The sequence below is a fragment of the Callorhinchus milii genome, unplaced genomic scaffold (genome assembly GCF_018977255.1).
Source record: "Callorhinchus milii isolate IMCB2004 unplaced genomic scaffold, IMCB_Cmil_1.0 Scaffold6, whole genome shotgun sequence".
Lineage (NCBI taxonomy): Eukaryota > Metazoa > Chordata > Chondrichthyes > Chimaeriformes > Callorhinchidae > Callorhinchus > Callorhinchus milii.
The window spans coordinates 30,651,046-30,672,329 of NW_024704747.1; the positions used below are offsets into that span (position 1 = coordinate 30,651,046).

Sequence of the window (21,284 nt, forward strand, 5' to 3'; positions counted from 1 at the left end):
TGGAGTACAAAGAGTTGTTATGTCGCTAGTTTAATGCACAATGAGACTATTTTGCCCTTTACTTTGAAGGTCTATTGCTTTCACTGTATTATATCCATTGTGTCACGCAATGTTAACTACCATCCCAATTATGTGGAGTCCAGTAGCTCAGTGCAAGCGAGAGGACCTGGTTTGATTCCCAGGCAAGGTGAAAGCTTAGGCAAATTTCTTTACTCCACACTCCATACTCTGCTTACCAGCAGTAAGTAGGAACCTAGTTGTTATTCGATTGGCGGATTACTTTTCCGGGGGTAATAATCCCGCACCCCAAAAATTTGATTGCTCAATCCATGACTGTTTGTGGGACAGACACTGCTGGGCAAATGGCTGCCCCGTTTCGCCCACAAAATACACAGTCACTTCTCTTTACAGTATATTGTTTGAGGCACTTTGAGACGTCCTAATAAAACGATAAAGCGCTATGTTAAATGCAAGGATTATTACTGTTGTTGAAATGATGGTTAGACAGCCGTCCACCAGCGCTGCTAGTAACTCAGACACTATGAAGTATGTAAAAGTGGCCCAAGGGATTCCTCAGATTTGCCTCTCATCCTTTGGCTAAGTGCTTGCACACAATGGCACGACTGATGGCAATAATTACCCATGTAGAGAGCAATGTGTTTGGGGTTTCAGCAATGCCTTGTTTGCCTGTAGCTAAAGTCACTTCATTTGAATGAGCTGACGAAGGAGATTGTGGTGCACTTTGATGAGGCAGCAAAGCATTTGCAGGGCTGTTGAGGAAAAGCCACACACAGTGATGGCAAGTCTCAATCCCTTCCTTTTATAACCAACAACAATTGACATTCTTGCAATTAACTGCTTAACAACCTTTATTTCATGCAATAGGCGTGTCATCAATTTCCATTTTTCTATTAAACCACAAATTTAAATTTGGCTTGCATTTATTTCTATGTGGTTTCCTTGTGTTTTTTTTCAATGGAAATTTTTTAATGAGACTTTAGATACTAAATTTCATTTACAATTCCGAAAAGTGCAGAGTATTCCAGAGAGGGAATCGATACAAACACATGGAACATTAAGAGCAGAATTATTTCACATTCTTCGAATGAACTAAATTGAAGCAAAATTGTTTCTGCAATCACCTAAGGAGCAAGAATTGTACTTAAGTTTGTAGGACTTAAGTGATAAAACTGCCTTGTATTTTTTTATACATTATCTGAAATTAATATTTGAGTCTGGAGGTGTGTATTCCCAAAATCATCAGCTTGTGGAACTCATCTTTCAAGTCCGATTTTTCTACCAAAAATGTTGTAACTAGAGCAAGTGAACAGACGAGGATGGAAATATACTAACCTGCTTACCTGGCAATATTTCCTTTTTTTATATTAGCCTATTGCCAGAAGTAGTAATATTTTACTGTAATATATCAGGACTTCACAGAGCTTCAAAGAGAAAAACATTTGAAAAGATTTTGTCTTTATTGAATCCATCTGTAATGTTTGGCCATTGCTGTAGATACAGAGGTTATTTGTGCATTTGTATTCAGGTCTGAGGCCAAACCACCTCATCCCAGACAGCTGTTTGACTCCCAAGATCATGTCAGTCAATGCCAAACAAAACGAGTATATTAACTCGAGCTCTGATTTTTTTATCGCTAATCGATATCTCTGGAAGAATAACTGATGTCAGAGCTGAGTGCCTGTGGATGACGTGTTGCTGGTTACTGTAATGAATCCTCATCTGCATCTTGGACCTTGTTGAAATATTTTGCTTGCAATCCGATATTTTGGACAGATATTTATATACTGTGCTCTTCCACTGAACAGAAGACCATGTTCCATTCCTATTGAGGTGACACTATCTTCATTGGAAAAAAAAGTGTTTGGTGAATTTGTTTTATTTATTGACATAAATTGTGTCACAAATGCATTATCATGTTACAGTGTCACACAATGAAGAATATTATTGCATTGGAAAGAGTTCAGAAAAGGGCAGGAAATTGGGGCTTGAAATTCTGAAGTGAAATTCAAAGAGCTAATATTTAATCTGGTGGATTGGAAGCTCAAGACAACAGGTGTTGTTTGCTGAAATCCTTTTTAAAACAATCGCAGGAATATTTGCAGTTGTTGATCATCAACAAAAGGTATTTTGGCACTGGGTATGTGTTCCCATTCCTAAATCACTTTGTGTTGGTCCACGTTACTTTCCTACTGCAATCCGTTTGCCTTCTGGGTATGGAATCTAACGTACTTGATATGTCTGCACTCTGGACTCACACTGGGCTCATTTCCATATCCTCAGTTTCTGCTGACGGGTAGAATAATAACAGCAATACCAGCAGGAGCAGACGGGGTATGTAGGAATTGGAGCTGCAGCATTTCATTATACTTGTAAAGGTGCCACAGACTCAAATCAACTTAATGATTCATTTACAGCAAAAGTGGAGAAAATAATAATATAATAATACCACAGTAGCTCAGGTTCATCAGCAATGTATCAGTACATTTTTCTAAGAATGAAATTGCAAAGGCTTATGACAGAGGGGTTCTAGATTTGCTATTCAGTTTTTTAAAAAAAGGAAACCTTTCAAATGAATGAGCAGAACAAGATGAAGCACTTCATTTCTTGTCAGTTTTAATGGGATTAATGTTGATTGCTTTTCTGATCTGCAGATTTGATAGATGAATAATAATAAACCTTGCGTTACATACGACTTATATCAAATCAGAAGGACATCTCAAAGCATTTCACAGGATTTACTGTAAAGTGTAAAGTGAGGTGGTTATGTATTTTTGTTGGTTGTTCATATTCTGTACTTCGAAAGAACAACAATTGGAAAACAAGCACTCGACAATGAGCAGCTATTAACATGTGCTGTGAAATATACAATGAGTTGATTTTTGAAAATGTGATACATTTTAAATATTTTTTTCAATTCTGTGATTTCAATTACAATATTTAAACAGAGTGATTAAGTCGGTCACAGATTAGTGTTCACCACACACACGCACACGCGCGCACACTCACAAACAAAAGGCGCTATACAAATGTAATTTGTTGTTGGTGGTGCAAACAATTTGAGGAGGTAAATTAAGTTTTATCAGGTCAAAATCTAATGACACGCGTGATTTATGTAACTCTCTCCCCTCCCATGGTCTAAGGTCTATACAGGGGGCTGCTGTATACAGGGAATGGTCAACACTCACAAAGTGAAGGATCACTTACAATTGACGTGTGTCTGTGTGCGTGTGTCTGTGTGCGTGTGTCTGTGTGTGTGTTCGTCTGTGTTTGTCTACGTGTGTGTATGTGTGCTGTGAGAATGTAAACATGCAGAATGAACATTCAGATCACTATACTCATTACAGTTACTGTTGTTCCAGCAACAGGAACAAGATCCCACTAACCTGTACATCTCCAACCTGCCCCTTGCCATGGATGAACAAGAACTGGAGAATTTGCTGAAACCTTACGGACAAGTCATCTCGACACGAATACTGCGTGATGCTAATGGCACGAGTCGTGGAGTTGGATTTGCAAGGTATTTCAACTATTTACATTTTAGATGTAGAGTTCAGTATATCTAGCACCACTCCATGCTGAGCACCTAACTGTTTTGTCCCATTCATTCTAAGTAGAGAATCCTTATCCACGACACATTTGAGACCTAAGAAGATCAAAGTCTCCACGGGTACAGAAGAGAACTAAACAGTTTCTCTATTTGTAGGAGAGGATTTCTATGCACATCAGAATAATTCACTATTAGATTGTAGTTTCTATGTGATTTATAGCTGCAGATCACTGATCACTCGAGATCCTTTATAAAGTAGACATTATCTGGACATACAATAGACTATCGGTGAGTGTGATTGCCACCTGACTTGTTTGTTGTGCAGTGTGGGCCTTTTAGGAACTTAGAAACAGGAGGAGGCCATTCTATTAGATCACGGCTGATCTGTACCTCAACTCCAATTACCCGCCTTTGCCCCATATCCCCTGACCCAACAAACATCTATCCACCTCAGTCCTGAAAATGTGAATGGATCCAGCCATAATCTGCAGCCTTTTGGGGGAGAGAGAGAGAGTTCCAGATTCCCACTAACCTTCTCCTGTAGGATCATTGCAGTTCAGACACATTTGGTGCAGAGCATTCCAGTGGTGTAGTGTGTGGTTGTCAGGAACCGAAGCCAGGCCCACAATTGTCTATTAGTAAGGAAGTATGATGATAAGCATTTACTAGTGGTTGACAGATTTAAAAAAATCTGAAAACATTACTCAGAAAAATATGCTTCATTATATATCTTAACAGAAAAAGGTCCAAAAGATTAATAGTTGTAATGTCTTCAGACAACTTTGAGAATCTACCACTGTGTAGTTTAGCGATGGATTAATTTAAATTAATTTAAACTTGTGACATTCAAGAATAATTCTTTCTCATTTGAGTCACGTTTCTTTTTTACAGGATGGAATCCACCGAGAAATGCGAAGCGGTCATAGCGCATTTTAACGGCAAATTTATTAAGACCCTGCCTGGTGTCCCTGGTGAGATCTGTTCAGTTTTTGGTCAAACTGTTTACATGTGGATTGTAGCAACTAATTGTTGATGGTTTAAAAAAAATTGCCTGGAATAATAATAATAATCCTTGCATTTGATATAGCGCCTTATCATGTCTTTCAGACGTCACAAAGCGCTTCACAGAATATACTGTAAAGTAATATTATTATTATTACTGTAAAGTGAAGTGACTGTGTGTGTTTGTGGGTGGAATGTAGTAGCTGCTAGGCAAAGCCAATCACACTGGCTTGCTGGTCACAGTTTCTTAAGGACTGAGTTCAGTTATTGCCCCAGTCTGGTGTTTACTGAACAAGGGGTAATATTTACACTCCTCTAATTACTGTGTGGGTTACAATCCCTCTTTACTTACCCAGCGAATTATTACCTGCACACACAATCAAATTAATTTAAACTTGTGACATTCAAGAATAATTATTTCTCTCCTGTTACTTTGTTAATGAGGAAAAGATTGACTTTTGAGAGATTTAATGGTAATTAATGAACCGCACTAGAAGTATTGTCTTGTTAGCTGTGTGAAACTGTAGCTGGTAGATATTAGCAATTCTGCAGAAAATAGGAGATTCACAATTGGATCCTAGAGTTGGAAGAAGAGAGGATTAAATTAATAGTACCTGTGTAGTAATAGTAATAGTACCCCAAACATCTACTCGTTTTAGCCTGTAAAACCATTTTATCTTAGAATTTAAGATCATGCAAAACTGAGGAGAATTCTTATATTCAGCCTTAATTAAGAAAGTTTTTTTTAAGAACTGCAGGAAACTGGCTTTCAAATTAGGATTAAATTTAAGAATTTCTACAAATCTGTGTGATCTTAAATTTTAGGTTGAATGGTCCTCTGGGCTAAGACTTGGTGGAATTTGGTGCCCTGCAACATGCTTAATGTTCACATATTAGAAGTTAAAAATAAAAATTCAAACAATTTCTGCACAAAGATGGAAGTTATAAAAATAATAAATTATCTTAATTATAATAAATACAGATTATTAAGGATTATTGTATTATAAATTTAATAATATTTTTTGGATTTGATATAGCACCTTATCACATTGCTGAGATGCCTCAAAGCGCTTCACAGGATATACTATAAAGTGTAGTGACTGTGTATTTTGTGGGTGAAACGCAGCAGCCAATTGCGCACAGCAGTGTGTGTGAAAATGCTGAATTGTTGCATGGGAAGTTGAGAGCAATTCTGGTTTGTCGAGTGGTTTCAGATATGTTCTTGATTTGGTATGTCCTCAAGGATTAGAAACCTAGCTGATTACAAAGTGCTAAGGAGGCCCAGAGGCACAGATCTCTATTCTGTTGTCAGTTTTAAATTCAATTTACAGAACTCGGTAATTTTCAAGCACTCCTTTTTTCTTAGAATTCCTACCACAATTATCTCTGGCATCAAAGAGGGCCTAAAATTCATTCCCACAGCCTGTGATTCAAGTCAACCATATGCTTAGCCTGTTACATCAACGTACCTCTTTTAGATCAAATTGGAAACCAACTATGGAGTTTTATTATTATAATGATGTTTATATTCATAAATAAATCCCATGTCATGGCTTCACCCACCCTTCGTGGCACCTGTTCCAGTCATTAATTACTCTCCGAGTACATGGAATCCTGTCTGTAATTGCCCTTCGCAAAGCTTAACCTGAGTCATCTTGTCCTACTGTCTTGGTGCGTCCTAAAGTGTTATTGTGGGTTTATGTTTCCAATCACATCGGACCAATGCAGTGCGTCTGAATTTGAAGTCAGTAACTGTGATCTCTCTGTCCTGCCGTGTCATGCCATCTCACTCCTGAAGGCAGCCAAGGCCAGAGCTTTTGGGGAGAGAATAGCATTATTTTAGAAAAAGGAACAGAACAGCCTTCCTGTTATCAGTTTAATAAGTACAGTCAGCAACCAGACAATTTAGAGAAACATTGGTTTTGCCAATTATAATAATAAATAATAACAATCCTTGCATTTAATACAGCACCTTATCACATCTTCGAGACGTCTCAAAGCTCTTCACAGGATACACTGTAAAGTGTAGTGACTGTGTGTTTTGTGGGTGAAACGAGGCAGCCAATTGGGTACAACAGCGTCCCACACAGCGTGGAGGTGGGGAGGAGTCAACATAATACATTTTAAAACCGGTGGAAGTGGCGGTTTTGATACAGATCTCAAACATACTTGGTAGTTGCTTATTTTAAAGTGTCTTTTTCAAGACATTTATTGAGATTGGGGGAAAAAAACTTTTCAAATCAAATAGCATTTAGATTGTTCCACAATATTCTGTGTGTGCACGTAGGGTGAGGTAGGGTAAGCTAATGTAGCAGAGTGCTGGCAATTGGTTGCTACACAGCCCAGACAGACGACAAGAATTTTAGCATGTTTGGCAGTTTTCCTCCCTCCACCCCGAATGCTTTGAACAGCACAACTTTGTCCACTGATTGCGTGGAATTTGGCATGGAAGTTGATAGACTTCCTTGGCACTTTCCTGAGGCCACAGAGGGGAATAGTCTGTTCCCTTTAATCTTTTAGCAAAGCATTTGCAGTATGAGTGGCCGGCACTCATGTGTTTCTCATCAGGTGAGCACACGTTCCTGCAGCTTGTGAACCTCCTCCATGGCCCAGTTTCACAAAAGGAAATTGGGTCAAAAGTGAGAGGTCAGAGAGTAGAGGCAGATTCCAGCAATTAGGAGCTGCTTGTAGATTTAAGTTTAAGCATTCACAGTGTTCACACCCGTACACAGCTTACAACTCATTCCAAACAAAACTGTTTGGTTGAATATTGGTACAGGTTTCAACTCAAAGTCCTCTCTTTGCTTCCAACCTGCATAGCGTTTCTTTCGTATAAAATCTGCCGAATAGATCCTAGTGAATTCCTTCCCAATACTGGATATTCTGTTGTGAAATGGGAGTGAGGTGTGGGTGTGTGTGTGGGTGGGTATGTGTGTGTGTGTCTGTGTGTGTGGACTGTTCCTATTTCTACATTCTATACTACAAGTTTGGTGAAAAATTGCCAATATTTGGATAGTGATTTTGCCGCCACGTGTTATAAAAGGAGACAGTGTCAGTACGATTGTACTTTAGGCTACTCTTGACACAAGATGGGAAGCTGGTGGATTTGAGTGGTTAAGTGATTTACCCAAAGGGTCAATTTATGCGATTGGCTTTTCAATAATATTAACACCCGATTCTGGTGTGAGATGCACAGGACACTGAGGGCAAATGTTTGAGGTGGGGGGTGCCAACAAGAGACTTTCTCTGTAGTTGAGAACTTTGAGTTGTTTAGAAACCTGTACCAATATTCAACCAACCAGTGTTTGTTTGGAATGAGTTGTAAGCTGTGTACGGGTGCGAACACTGTGAATGCTTAAACTTAAACAGTTGAATCTACAAGCTTATATATCAATGAGTCTTTCTCGGTAGTTGAGAAGGAATTTGGACTCCTTCTAATGTTCGGTGACCTGGGAGCAAAACAAAAAGACAAATCACGTGACAAGACTAACATATAAAAGGGATTCTGACTTCAGCAAGAGTGAAGTTCAAGTGATTAACGTGATCCCATGATCGTGTTTCAACATGAGCCTGGAGGGAGCTTTCTGTTCAAGAATAGATTTGAGACCATCACAAATGGGAAATACTTAGCTGTAGAGACAAAAAAAATGGATATTTCAGAAAATCCCCAAATACTAAACAACAGCCCCATCATTCTGCCTGTGCATCTGTGAGTACTTTACTCTCCTGGCATTTTGACTGTTTTTTAAATGATTTCACAACATTCTCTGTGAATATCTTTCACACAGGGTATTTATGAGCACTGCTTTCATGACTGGCATTCCAGAGGTCACTGCAGCTGACGTATTTGTTTCCTGTATTCTGCCTGAAGCCTGATTTACTATAGGAATTGGCTGCTCAACCACCAGGAGACAAATGAAGACTGTTTACTCAGAGTAACAGTGAGCTGATGGGATTCTAGTTTACAAGCTTGTAACACAGCCCGGCTTCTAATGCCATTATAAACCGAGAAGCAAAACTCCAATGGTTTGTAAATTGTCTTAGTTCCCCGAAATGTTGTCAAAATCTGGATTATGATTTAGGAAACATAGCTGTGATACGTTAGGGTATGGGAGAACATTTTTTTGCAGTCCTACTTTATATTATTACACTGTAACTTACTTTAATCGGTTTCCCTTTTCTCCCCAGCTCCCATAGAACCTTTGCTCTGCAAATTTGCAGATGGCGGTCAGAAGAAACGACAAAACCAAAACAAATATGTGCAGAATGGTCGACCGTGGCACAGAGACGGAGAGGTGAGACTTGTAAGTCTCCTCGTGTAGTTTCACTATTTGTGTGGAAGTTAATACTGAATGGAGAATCCATGGTAAAAGCTGAAACCTTTGCACTTGCTGTATGGCTTTTGTTGAGAGATCACATTGCAATGTTTTAGCGGCTTCCTCAATACACCTGGGTATCTCACTTCCTTTGGCAAACGCTGAACTTAATCGAACAAAGAAGACCTGGAAGTAATGATGAAGTGTAACTGAAATAAATCGAAGGACCTCTCTTTATATAACTAGATGTATTTTAATAACGAGACTTGGTGAGGTGGAGTTTTGAGGTACTTTAATCTCTGGGATTTGGGTTTCAATCCAGCCCAGATTGATGGAACAAAAGTCTTCTATATTAAATATCACATCCAAATCTTGTTCCATTCACCTCTTTCCTACTTAAAAGATGCCTGGCTCTGACCCTCTAACCTTCGATCATTGCAAACTTCCTTGTAGCATTTTTCAAAAAAAAAATATTTTTTAGAAATATCACTGAACTGTTTTTGCATCAGTGAACATTTTGTAGGAACACATTTGGTCTGCCAAGATAAGTGTAAATACAACAATTATTCTGAATGTAAACATATCTCTAGTTTTCCTGCTGGTTCCCCACAGTATTCAGGATAATAATGTATTCTTAGAATGCTTCACTGTCCACACAAGAAGTCAACAAACATTGGAAAGTAATGTGGAGTAACTGTTGGGAATATGCCAGGCCTGATAAACTCTGCACTATGTTCTAAAGACGCTAATTGAATGAAAATCTAACGCCACATATGGTTATTGTAAATTCAGCCAAGGACAAATAAGATACGTCAAAGTGGCAGTCATCTGTTTTCTGGCTTAAGACAATCTTTCTCTTTAAGTGGGAGCTTTCTAAATCTGACGTATTGTGCAATTGTAAAGGTTTTGATGTATGAATCGACTCCAGGATCCTCACCCTTGCATATAAATCCCTTCAAGCTCCTTCAAGTACCTCTCTTACCTGCTCGTATCTCACTCCTTTCCCCCCCCAATATCTCCAGCCTCAATCCATGCCCCTCGCCCCCTTATTACCTATGTTTAAATACCATTTATGTCACCTCCCCCTCTTACTTGCTGGACAATCAATCCCCCCCCCCCCACTGCAGCTCTATGTGAAGGGTGCTCTATAAGTGAAGTTGTTGTATATAATAGAATCCATGATGAATGTACTTCACATGTAATATCTGCTGAAATTGGTCAAATATGACACGAGTAGAAATTGCAGTAGGTCTTGTTACGTTCTCGTGGTTCTGTTCTCTCTGGTTTTTTGTGAACCATAGAGAGTTGGGAGCCTATTAATGTACAGTTTCGCCCATAAACTATACAGTCAATTCACTTTACAATGTATCGTGTGAAGACTTGATAAGGCGCTGTATCAAATGCAAGAATTATTATTATTTATTATTAATACTGTAGCTGAAAGCCACTGTGAAGAACTGTAGTTTAACACATTTTAAAAGCAGTTGAATATTGTCACACAAGACCCATGGGTATATTTTCAAAATCTAATATAATACAATGTGATACTGACTCTTTCAGACGGGAATGACCCTCACATATGATCCTACTGCTATGCAAAATGGGTAAGTAACAAAAGTACACAGTTAATGTTCACATAGTATACAGTTAATGATCACACAGCAGTGTCCCACAAACAGTCAATGCACCACACGACTGTTTGTGGGCACTGCTGTGCGCAATTGGCTACCACATTTCGCCTACAACATATACAGTCAATACATTTTACATAATATCCTGTGAAGTGCTTTGAGACGTCTCAATGACGTGATAATGCGCTATATCAAATGCAAGGATTATTATTATTTGAAACACTGTACTGAAACTACAATACCATTCCTCACATGGCTATTTTCCTGTTCAGTCTTGTGTGTTATTATTATGCTGTAGCATTTATGCTTCAAGGTGAAATGTGGATAGTGCTGATCACTGCAGTTTCCTGTCTTCTATTTAGATTCTATTCAACACCGTACAGTATTGCAACAAATAGAATGATTGCTCAGACATCTCTTACGCCCTACATCGCGTCTCCTGTTTCAACATATCAGGTTTGTATTAAAACTCTGTACTAATGTACTTATTAAGGTACAAGTATTTGCATTAACAATAAATGTATAAGAAAGTAGCCGAGGGCCTGACATTCCTTTGTTCCCAATAGCTAGATACGAGATGTGTGACGCATTGTTCCTGAATAAAGGGGACTATTGAGATGGTTATGGCTCATTGTTGTAAAACGAGAGGAGCTGTTTACTGACATTACTATTGTGTACTGTTTCACATTACTGTATGTGCAGAACATGTTCTTGTCTGGAATAGAATCTCAGTACTTGTAGCCAGCCGTATGTTCTCAATCGTGGCAATCCAAGGGTAAGAGCTTTCAGTACCAGATGAAGATTGATCACATCTGATTTCATGGTGGGGTGGGTGGGTGGAGGCCCATTGTACTTTCAGCACTTTGGTTTTATTCACTACAGATTTATCATCCATCAATAAGTAATTCCAGAATATCTTTGATTTACGTGGATTACTGAAAATGTGCCATTCCACTTTGGCTTCATCTTCTCTGCACACTCTATTCGTGACAAGTGTTGGCATCAATCTGACGTAGTAAACTACTGGAAAAGTGCCGAACTCCTTGGAACGCCATCCCACGATCCCTTCCCCTCGCTCTCCCTCCCTCACCTCCTTCAAGGCACATTCCAAAACCTCTTCGACCGCGCCTTCAGCCAACCTCCTACCCCCACTCTCCCTGCCCTCCACCCCTCCTGATCCCAAACCTAGCTCGGGTCCAAATCCTTGGGATGTGCTCCCGACGTGAAAGGCAGGCTCCGTGTAAATGCTATTTGTTGTTGCTGTTGACCACTATTTGCCTTTTTATGAGGATGAACGATCTCTCAATGTTACATTGCAGGTGCAGAGTACCTCCTGGATGCCACATCAACCTTACCTTATGCAACATGCTGTAAGTCCACTTTTGGCACAAGAATTGTTTGTCTGGATTGGCAGGGAATGAAGTTCAAAGCAAAACGATTTACTGACTGTTTTAGGAGAGCTGTTTTCATGAAGCAGTATTTGGCAAACATTTCCCATCAGTTTACAAACACACGACCCATAAAAAGTAGGAATGACATCAAAGCAAATTATATTACTTGTAAGTACTGTTAGATCTTCTCACTGGTTTTGTTCAGGAAATTTGTGTCAATTACCTTTACTTGATAGATGGTCTGATTAAAAAATTAATGCTATCGCTTTAATATCCATTCAAATTGCTAGTCTTGGGGAAAATTGAAAAAAATACCAGTGATTGTTAGCTGAGAACAATAAGCCAAACATCTCCTGAGTTGACTCATTCACTCGCTCACCACAGATACTGTGGAATGGAGAGTAGGAAATGCTTGTGTACGTGGGGAGGCAGTGATTCAGACCATCTGCATCTCTCACAGATGTTTTGGTTAAGTGTAATTTTATTGTAAAATGTCTGTGATGCTAAACGTTTCCCAAAAACAGAACAGGGCGCATGCAGGTTTTAGATGTTATAGCCATTATTTTTCCTATTTTATCTGATTTACAATGAACTGAAATTTCACTGAAAGATGTTTCAAAAGATAGCGATCAGACTGAAAAGGGCCTTTTCTGATAACGTGAATTAGATCATTTTATTCAAGAAATTGAGGGAATGATTTCTAACTAATATAAGCAGGGCAGTGTTCGATCAGCAACACAAGCAGTATGTTTACTTTGGTCTCGTAAAGACATAAATGCTTTGTTGCCAGAGTTTCAGACTATACAGTCAGCTCATCGCATCCCATAATAATAATAATAATGATAATAATCTGAGGGTTGAGTATTACATTTATTAAAGATCATGAGGGTGAATTTTCAATATCTCATAAAAGGTGTATTCTAGGCTAGTAAAGATTATGCTATTCTTTATTGCTTGGAAGGTAATGTCTACCGTTCACAATCTGTTCCCATGCGTGGGCTGAGGTAGAATGAGACTAATGTAAATGCCCGGACAGATGTCTTAATGGTCCCAGGAGCCTTTCTGGGCCAAAGCTTTACGTGAAGCACTTCCTCCCTGTACTGCTATGATAACAGTCTCTCTCCGTGTACAGAACAATGGGCCTGTCACCGGGACATTGTACAAATTCCTCTGCCTTCATGTTGTCCCTGAAACACAAACGTCATCACCCAATTTAAAAAATAATGCAAAACAATTGATTTAAAAATACATGAACACTTGGGTAAAATGCGTGAGGAGATATAACACAATGACGGGAACATTAGATTGTGTCATTTGGTCGTATCTATTCAGTGTCTACTCATTGTATCTGATGAAACCTCACATACAAACCTGTATAACAGTCCATTCAAAACATTTGATGTAAAAATATATTTCAGCTTCTTTGTGGTGAAGCTGAATAAGCTCAGAGCATTATATTTGTGCCTGGAATTGTCCTCATGTCCCAGCACGTGATCAGACTAGATTATTATTTTCCTTTCTGTGAATGGGCGACTGGTGAAGATATTGGTGATAAACTATGTTAATGTTCTTGTATTTCACTATCAGAACATTTATAGGAGAATGTTGAGGTTGGGGGTTTGCAGGAGTGCTAATGCTGTTTTGCGGTTTATTGTGTTAGATTCCTGCTGGCTCTCGTAGTAAAGTTGTCTTCTGTTTGTGTATCTCAAACCTAGTCATTAATGTGACGTGTTCTGTGTATCAAACAGAATACGCACCCAGTCATTTTCCATTTTCTTCCAGCAGTAAAATAACTCCATTCAAGTCATGTCTTCCACAGCCTTGCAATTAGAGTTCTGAAATTTCTGCCAAGTGTGTATTTGCCGTGCCTGGTATATAGTGTATACTAATTAACAGGTTATAGCACTGCCCTGCTCTGGGACTGCAAAACAAGCACAACAAACAATGGGAAATGCTTTATCTAACAGTCATTTAATTAAAAGCACAACTTATAAAAATGGTAAAATGTTTGCCAATCTACACCTGAGCAAATATGCCAATGAAACTAAACCACTTTGTGCTATAATAGGAAATGGTTCTTTTCTATGTCACATTTTCTTTTTTTTCCACGTGAAATTAGCAAACTACTTCCTTGTGTGTATGTGTGTGTTTTTGTGTGTATGTGTATTTGTATATATAATCCAGCTTTCGCTCACCATTAAAACCTGCTAACTCACAACTACATTTGCTCTTTATGATGAATGACCAAAAATATTCAGCTGAAGCAGTGAAATGAGTTTGTTCTGTTGGGAGAGTTTTATAATCAGGATGTCAGAGACACGTGAATTAGTGTTCTGGAGAGTCAGCGTTTTTCAGCAGCTGTGGTGTGTAAAGTGTTTAATATTAGCTCATGAGCGTACAGCACGATCCATTTAACTTTCTGTTTCAATAGCTTTAGACAATGGCGATGTTTTTTCAATTCAGTTGAGGGACTGTAACGTTTATGTGTCAACATTTTTTAAAAAATCTACCCTTTGGACCAAATGTCTCCGGCTTTGAACCTTTTTATATAAACTCTTAAATAGAACTCGAACAAGATACAACACAATTAACTAATCCTGGCGGCTGGTCTCTGTGAACTGGAGCCATTTCAGCAGAAAGTGTGTGCGCGTCACAGAAACACGTGTGTTTGTGAAACAATTGGTACATTTAAAACAACGGCTGCAGAGACTCTTAACTTTAACTGCTCAAAATGGCACAAAAGTTAGAGTTTACGTCAACTAAATCCAGATCACATCTTATCCCTTTGTGTTCAATAATTCTAAATACTGTGTATCCCCTTTGCTACAAGTACGATAGGCAATCAACGCTACCTGTGTGTGGCCTCTTGTTTCATTTGAAAATCCCTGTTTTCTCACAATTATAATATGTTTTGGTCTAGGTCTCAATTTCACACGTTACCTTGAAACTAGCCAACCCTCCCCCAACACCCTTGTTACGACAGTTACTGCAGGAGGAACTTCAGTCTGAAATGGAGCAATGTCCCAATGAGTGCCCGACCGAACCCTTACAGTGTGGACTGTGGGCGTCCTAACCCTTGACTCCTAAACCAATTCAAGACGAGTTTACCTCCAGCGCAATAGATGCCAGTCCAGAGCAGTGCTATTAGCTCACTTTCCCGGGACACCTGTCATACACTCTTTGTCACTTATGTCGTATTTCTTACTGTCCGTCAACGATGACAATAAAAAGTTTCCTCAGCACATTTTTCTCTTTGATTCAGGGAGCAGTAATGCCGCCATCTATGGAGCATCAGATGCCAATGCAGCCAACGTCAATGCTCAGTCCGCTGACACAGCAGATGAGTCACCTCTCATTAGGCAACACAGGAACAGTAAGTGGGGATTCACACCACAGTCATTGACAGTCATTAACCTCCAAATGCTCCGAGGGAGAATTAATTTAGAATTAAGTTTCATTTAAAATCCCTTCAAAATAATAGTAATTTGGTCACTCAATCCCCAGTGACCCCTGTTTGTGGGGACGCTGCTGTGCGCAATTGGCTGCCGCGTTTTGCCAATGAAATATAGTCGCTACACTTTACAGTGTGTTCTGTGAAGCGCTTTGAGACGTCTCGACGACCTGATAAGGCACTGTATCAAATGCAAGGATTATTATTATATTAAAAGTATCATTAAAATGCTTCCCATTATACATAGGTTATAATTCTGTGCTATGTTAACTGTCTAGGGTGGATTTGTGTGCACACCATTGTGTTTTTTTTATTATAATTTGATTTTTTTGTGTTTTTAAGTACATGCCAGCAACATCGGCTATGCAGGGAACATACATCCCCCAGTACACACACGTGCCAACAGCTGGTGTGCCAGTCGAGGTGAGTCATGTTATAGGCAGCACAATGTCAAACATGCCATGTTCAGTGTCTTTGTTTCCTTTCTAAATGTAATACAACTTGGAGCTTTTAAATGTTAAAAAAAGGTTTTTCACAAATAATTTTTGATAAGGATACAGATCCTATCCAGGAAGATCAAATGATGGACATCACATAAGGTGGGGCAGAATTTGTCCAAGTTGATAAAGACCTAGGCCTGTTATTGCTCATCATGTCAAAACAGCTTGAGCAGCAACAAATGAGGATGTAAAAGTAAAAAGGATGCTCGATTGCCAAATCAGTTGAGTTGAGAAATCATGTTTGAGCTGTACAGTATTGGATCACAGTTCTGGTTGGCACAATATAAAAGACCCACCTTACCATCGTCCCATAGCGATCAGGCCAATCTGCAGTGTTACAGGGATGAGCTGCAAGGAATAATTAAATACATTGGGGGTTCCTGCTTCAAACGAGACATCTCAGAGGGATTCTGTGATGAGATTCACTGAGACAGCAGGACAGGAGGTCACCAGGTCAGCATTATGCAGGGCAAGACCAGATTAGACACTGGGAAGCATTTCTTTACATAGAGAGTAATCAACAGCTGGAAAGGGTTAGCAGGAAGGGCGACTGGGACCAGGAGACTGAGCCCTCTTAGGAAACGGCTTGATGCTGTAATAAAGATGAGATCATATGGGTTGAAGAGGGACCTTCTTTCCTGAGCCGTCCTTATAAGTCCTGAAGGTTTTCTGTGAAGCTTTCACTCTAACCTTCAAATGTCCTTGTTTTGCTTTCATTCCGTTATGTTATTCTAATCATTCACTGATCTCTGTAACAAAAATTCGGGAGGTAATTTGTATAATTTATGTGCAATTAATTCACATCAGAACACTTTTAATTGATGAATGTAACTTTACTAGGTCAATTCCCATGATTATAAATTCAACCAGACTGCACGCAGCAATCCTAGTTTCTTGAACCTTAAATGTGATTTTAATTATTACTACAATGGATATCTATGAGGCACATATTAAATTATATTACACAGCTTATATTTTACCAAAGAATGTTTGTTGTGCTGCCTAATACTTAGCAATCAATGTGTTAGCTATATTAATGTATCAATTTTAATATTATCTGAATTTGTGTTTTATTTATTTGTCACCAGTTTATATAAGAAGCAGAGACAGGATATTGGGTTCCCTTAGTTCAAGAGATTCATTGTTCAGGGATTTTGTATATTAGTGCCATCTGTAGCAAACTGATCATGTGTTTGTATCAGTATTTAGAGATACTGATTAATTTTGCCTCCTCACCCACGTGAGCACATGGGATGGTTCATTGTGAGATGCTGAAAATGATTTAATTGCAGAACAGTTCACTCCCCTTTCCCCATACATGTGGAGTTCTGTAGCTCAGTGGTTAGAGCACTTGCCTCGCAAGCGAGAGGTCCCAGGTTCGATTCCCGGGCAGGATGAAACGTTACGCAAGTTTCCTTGTTCCAAACGCCTCTGTTTACACTCTCCCCATGTACTGACTGTAATACACTCTCCCCATGTACTGACTGTAATACACTCTCCCCATGTACTGACTGTGTAATACACTCTCCCCATGTACTGATGTTCTAATGGTATATTATCACCACAGGAGCCGAGTGGCCAACAGCAGCAGGTTACTGTGGACACCTCATCTGAACATTCTCCGTACTCCTATCAGCAAAGCAAGTAATCCCCAGGTAGTGCTTTACGTTTGACATGTGGTACTGTATTTATAGCAACATAATCTCCCTTTGAGGTGATTGATGTTCTTTTCAAGTCAAATGCAACAAAAAAAATTATTTCATCCAAGATCGACGTGTCTTAAAGCTCATTTCGAAGCAAGATCAATGACGTATTGAGTACTTTAGTGGCAATTAAATAAGTGATCAGAGGGATGAAATGGAAGTCATTGAAGCAAAATGAATAATAGTACTGGAGGAGCGAGCGAGAGGACCCGGGTTCGAATCCCGGGCAGGGCGAAACGTTGGGCAAGTTTCCTTATTCCACACGCCTCTGTTTTCCCGGTTGTTAGTCAATTGGCGGATCACTTTACGGGGGTTATAATTGCTCCTATAAATGTTGATTTTGGATCTGTGATAACTGATGTTCAGACCGGACACCATTGACCAATGACCACTAGATGGAGCGCTTTATAGCAACAAAGTGGTGGACGTCAAAACAAAGGAAGCTTCGCTGAGACGAGTCCCACTGATTAAACAGCATTTCCTATTGTTTCTCACGGGAAAGCATTGATGTGCAGCAGTAAGGGAGGGGGGAGATTCCCGTGTTGGTGATTGGGGCCTTGATGTAAGAAATCAGGTGAAAAATCAGTATCTAATCAGGAAACTCATTAAATGGTAAGGCGCTATATTAAGGCAAGAATTATTATTATTATTGTTTCTGGACAATGAGCATGCCAGAGGACTGTGATAGATGAGCACCACAAATGAAAATGTTCCTTGACTCATTAAATGTGTAAGAGTCTTTATAATATTTTTCTGTTTCAGTTGTGCAATGATGGTCCCCGGTCCCTTTCCCTTTGGCGAAGAAAGTTCAAAGACTGAAACAATCACGGCTTCTTCTGATCTCTTGTGCTTTAAGAATTTGTCAACGTTTTGCACAGATTCTGAAAAATATTTTTTTTGTAATAAAATCAACTGAAACAAACTATTTTGGTATAAGTTCTGTGAAGTACATATAAATGCTTACATTCATTGAAGGGGGTGAATAAACCTCTGGAAAATAAGTTTATTTTAGTAAGGAAAGAAAGCTTATTTTTAAGAATTTGTCTGAAATAGTGACATAAATGTTCTGTTTGCACAGATTGACAGAGTGAAATTTATTATTCAAGGTGCATTAACAGATTGCTCAACGCAGACTGAGAACTTGTTATGATTTTAATTATTAATTAATTCCTTTTTTTTTCTTCTGTATTATATGCTAAGATTTTTTTCTGGAATTTGGAAACTTAGGCCAGACATCAGCCACCGATGTCCTCGCTTGCTGTGTGAGTGATATTGCTGTGAAATGCTACATTCTTATAGTGTCTTTTTTGTTAGATTCTGACTTTATTAGATATAGAGTGATGCGATTAGTTTTTTTTCTTTTTTGCTGGAACTACAATTTGCCTTAAACTTCTTGTTTAATTAGCTGTTTATGCAGGCATTTTAAAGTTCTATATAAGATATAGTGCTTTGACCACATGAGGTGGATCATAATAAATGCCTTGTTAAGCAGCAATAATAGACCTTTTGTAGAGTTGATATTAGTTGTTGATCATGATTTTTAAAAGAAAATTGTAGATGTTTTTAATAATTTTCACTGTTCTTAGCTAAATACTAATTAAGATAGAAATTTTAGGCAGAGGAGATTTGCATGTGGAATGTAAAAACATTTTCTGACTTTGATGAACTTTTAACAGAAGGAAGTGTTTTTAAGTTTGTGGGGTTGAATTTCTGGTAATAGAAAGGAATTAGAAACACTGCTAAATGGTGAAAATGAAAAAAAACTTTGCGCCTTTTTAAAAAAATAACTTGATGTCGTAGTTTTAGATTTAGATAGAGGGGGTTGGGGGGGGGGGAGGTGGGGCTGTCAGAATGACAGAATATGTTTTTTTCTCTGCTTTAGTGAGTTTGAAAATAATTGCTAAAGCTTTGATTTCCGATTGCTCAGAAGATAGGAAGCAGATGAATTGCTGTTACAGCAAAAGAAAAGAGAAAAACAGAAGCTAAACCAGTTTTATTCATTGAAAATAAGCTGAGAGATTTGGCAGAACTAGAATGGGTACTAGCTCTCTATTAGGTATATAAAAAAAGACTTGGCACTTTTAAAAGTTAATATTACCAAAGAACTATGAGCTAGCAACCAGTCATATATAAAAAAAAAGTTTTCTCTCAGCCTTGAATTTCTTCTGTACTCTTTGATGTTTTTATGCCGGACCTGTTTGTGATTAGATGTGCCTTTTTATGTACATTTGCATTTGTTTTTAATGTACGGACACAAAGAAGCATAAAGGAAGGTTTGGATCCAAGCAGTGCCACACTTTATATCATTTTATTTTTCCCCACTGTCATCACTACAAAGACTTAGGGTAATAATGAGAGAGAAAACATTTTGAAGCTATGAAATAACTGATCGCAGTTTATAATGGAGCTTCACCTGATTGCATCATTTATTTTAATTTCACATCGAGTCGGTGAAGCTCACTTGTTTATTCATGATTTTTTTGTATTTTTTAAAAAAAATATTATAAAATAAGTTGTCTTCCAAGAGACTGTGCATTTGTCTGATCAGCTGTTTGGTCAGTTATCTACCTCAAGGTTGTGTTTGCTATTGTCATGGGTCAGGTTGCTGGGCCCGCCTGCCTCAACAGACCAAATCACTCTAGCTCGGGAGCTAGGGCTAATTAAACAAGTTGTTTTTTCATGTGTTTAGTTATTTTTCAGAATTATTGTAATACTACGTCAGTGTGTGAAGTTCTTGTCATCAGTCTATTTCATAGTTTCAAAATATTTGCTGCTTAGAAGATGGATTTTTTTTTTGAAAATAACATTTCGTTGGATTCTCAACACTTTTTTTAAAAAATAAGAATAGTTGTGGTATTACTTGGTCATTTACTCCCTAGAATATTTCTGCTGTGTCAAAGTCCAGGCAAATTGCAGCACTTCCATGTACTTGGGTGATTGCCAGAATTCGAGCTACAGACACATATTGGGTGGTTGTGGATTGTTCAAGACTGAAATATGAGAGGTCTCTCTAACTGTGTGGGATTGGCTACTCAGTGCCATACTCTTATCTGGATAAGATTTGCAAACCGTATCCTCTGTACATAAAGAATAATCAATTACCTAAAACATCACATACTAGACAGCCATTAAATTATAAAGAAGCTTAATTTATGAAGAAAGACCTTTTGTACAGATTGTTTGAAAAAGATTTTCATAGAGATGTCTATATGATCAAGAGAGTTAATTTTTTATTTTTGTTTTACTAGTGCCACAAACATGGCAGTGGTAACTTATTTGTCCGGTTCCAAATGACTCATTCTGTAGTTTTGTTTCCTGAGATGTGTTGTTTAAGCCAAAAAAAAAAATTTTGAACTGTAAATTAATTTAGATTGTTACTCTTAGTATTTCTGTTCATTTTTCTTTTGGAAAACTTTTGAATAAAAAAAAAGACCAAGTGAAAATACTTTATCTTACAGTTGTATTCATCTCATTTCTCGTTCTGCTATTCACGAGCTAAGAATCCAATTAATGTTTCTGTGGGAATTGTTACCATTTTGTTATATCTCAAATAATAATCCTTGCATTTGATATAGCGCCTTCTCACGTTGTTGAGGCGTCTCAAAGCGCTTCAGTATCTGCCTGCATTTCTTCCCAGTTCTCCTGACGTTCTGCATGCGAAAGTTTTGTTTAGTAAATTTTCTGATGAAGTAATCTGGAAATTCCTGTCATTATTTACAGGA

The 21,284-nt window shown here is 38.4% G+C and overlaps 1 protein-coding gene across 8 annotated transcripts in view; it reads left to right on the forward strand.

The window, feature by feature from the left end:
- The window catches only part of LOC103176376 (RNA-binding motif, single-stranded-interacting protein 1), a 125,604-nt gene extending 104,610 nt beyond the window's left edge, over nucleotides 1–20,994 (forward strand). For 6 of the 8 annotated variants that reach the window (XM_042336111.1, XM_042336113.1, XM_042336114.1 and 3 more), the window contains 10 exons: nucleotides 3,381–3,538; nucleotides 4,460–4,539; nucleotides 8,759–8,874; nucleotides 10,447–10,490; nucleotides 10,880–10,973; nucleotides 11,837–11,887; nucleotides 15,171–15,281; nucleotides 15,702–15,782; nucleotides 17,427–17,514; nucleotides 18,325–20,994. In XM_042336111.1, coding sequence (XP_042192045.1) covers nucleotides 3,381–3,538; nucleotides 4,460–4,539; nucleotides 8,759–8,874; nucleotides 10,447–10,490; nucleotides 10,880–10,973; nucleotides 11,837–11,887; nucleotides 15,171–15,281; nucleotides 15,702–15,782; nucleotides 17,427–17,507 — 816 coding nt within the window. In that variant the 3' untranslated portion in view covers nucleotides 17,508–17,514; nucleotides 18,325–20,994. The remainder of the gene's footprint in view (nucleotides 1–3,380; nucleotides 3,539–4,459; nucleotides 4,540–8,758; nucleotides 8,875–10,446; nucleotides 10,491–10,879; nucleotides 10,974–11,836; nucleotides 11,888–15,170; nucleotides 15,282–15,701; nucleotides 15,783–17,426; nucleotides 17,515–18,324) is intronic. The other 2 variants (XM_007889854.2, XM_007889855.2) reach the window with 1 other exon arrangement.
- Nucleotides 20,995–21,284: the final 290 nt, after the last annotated feature.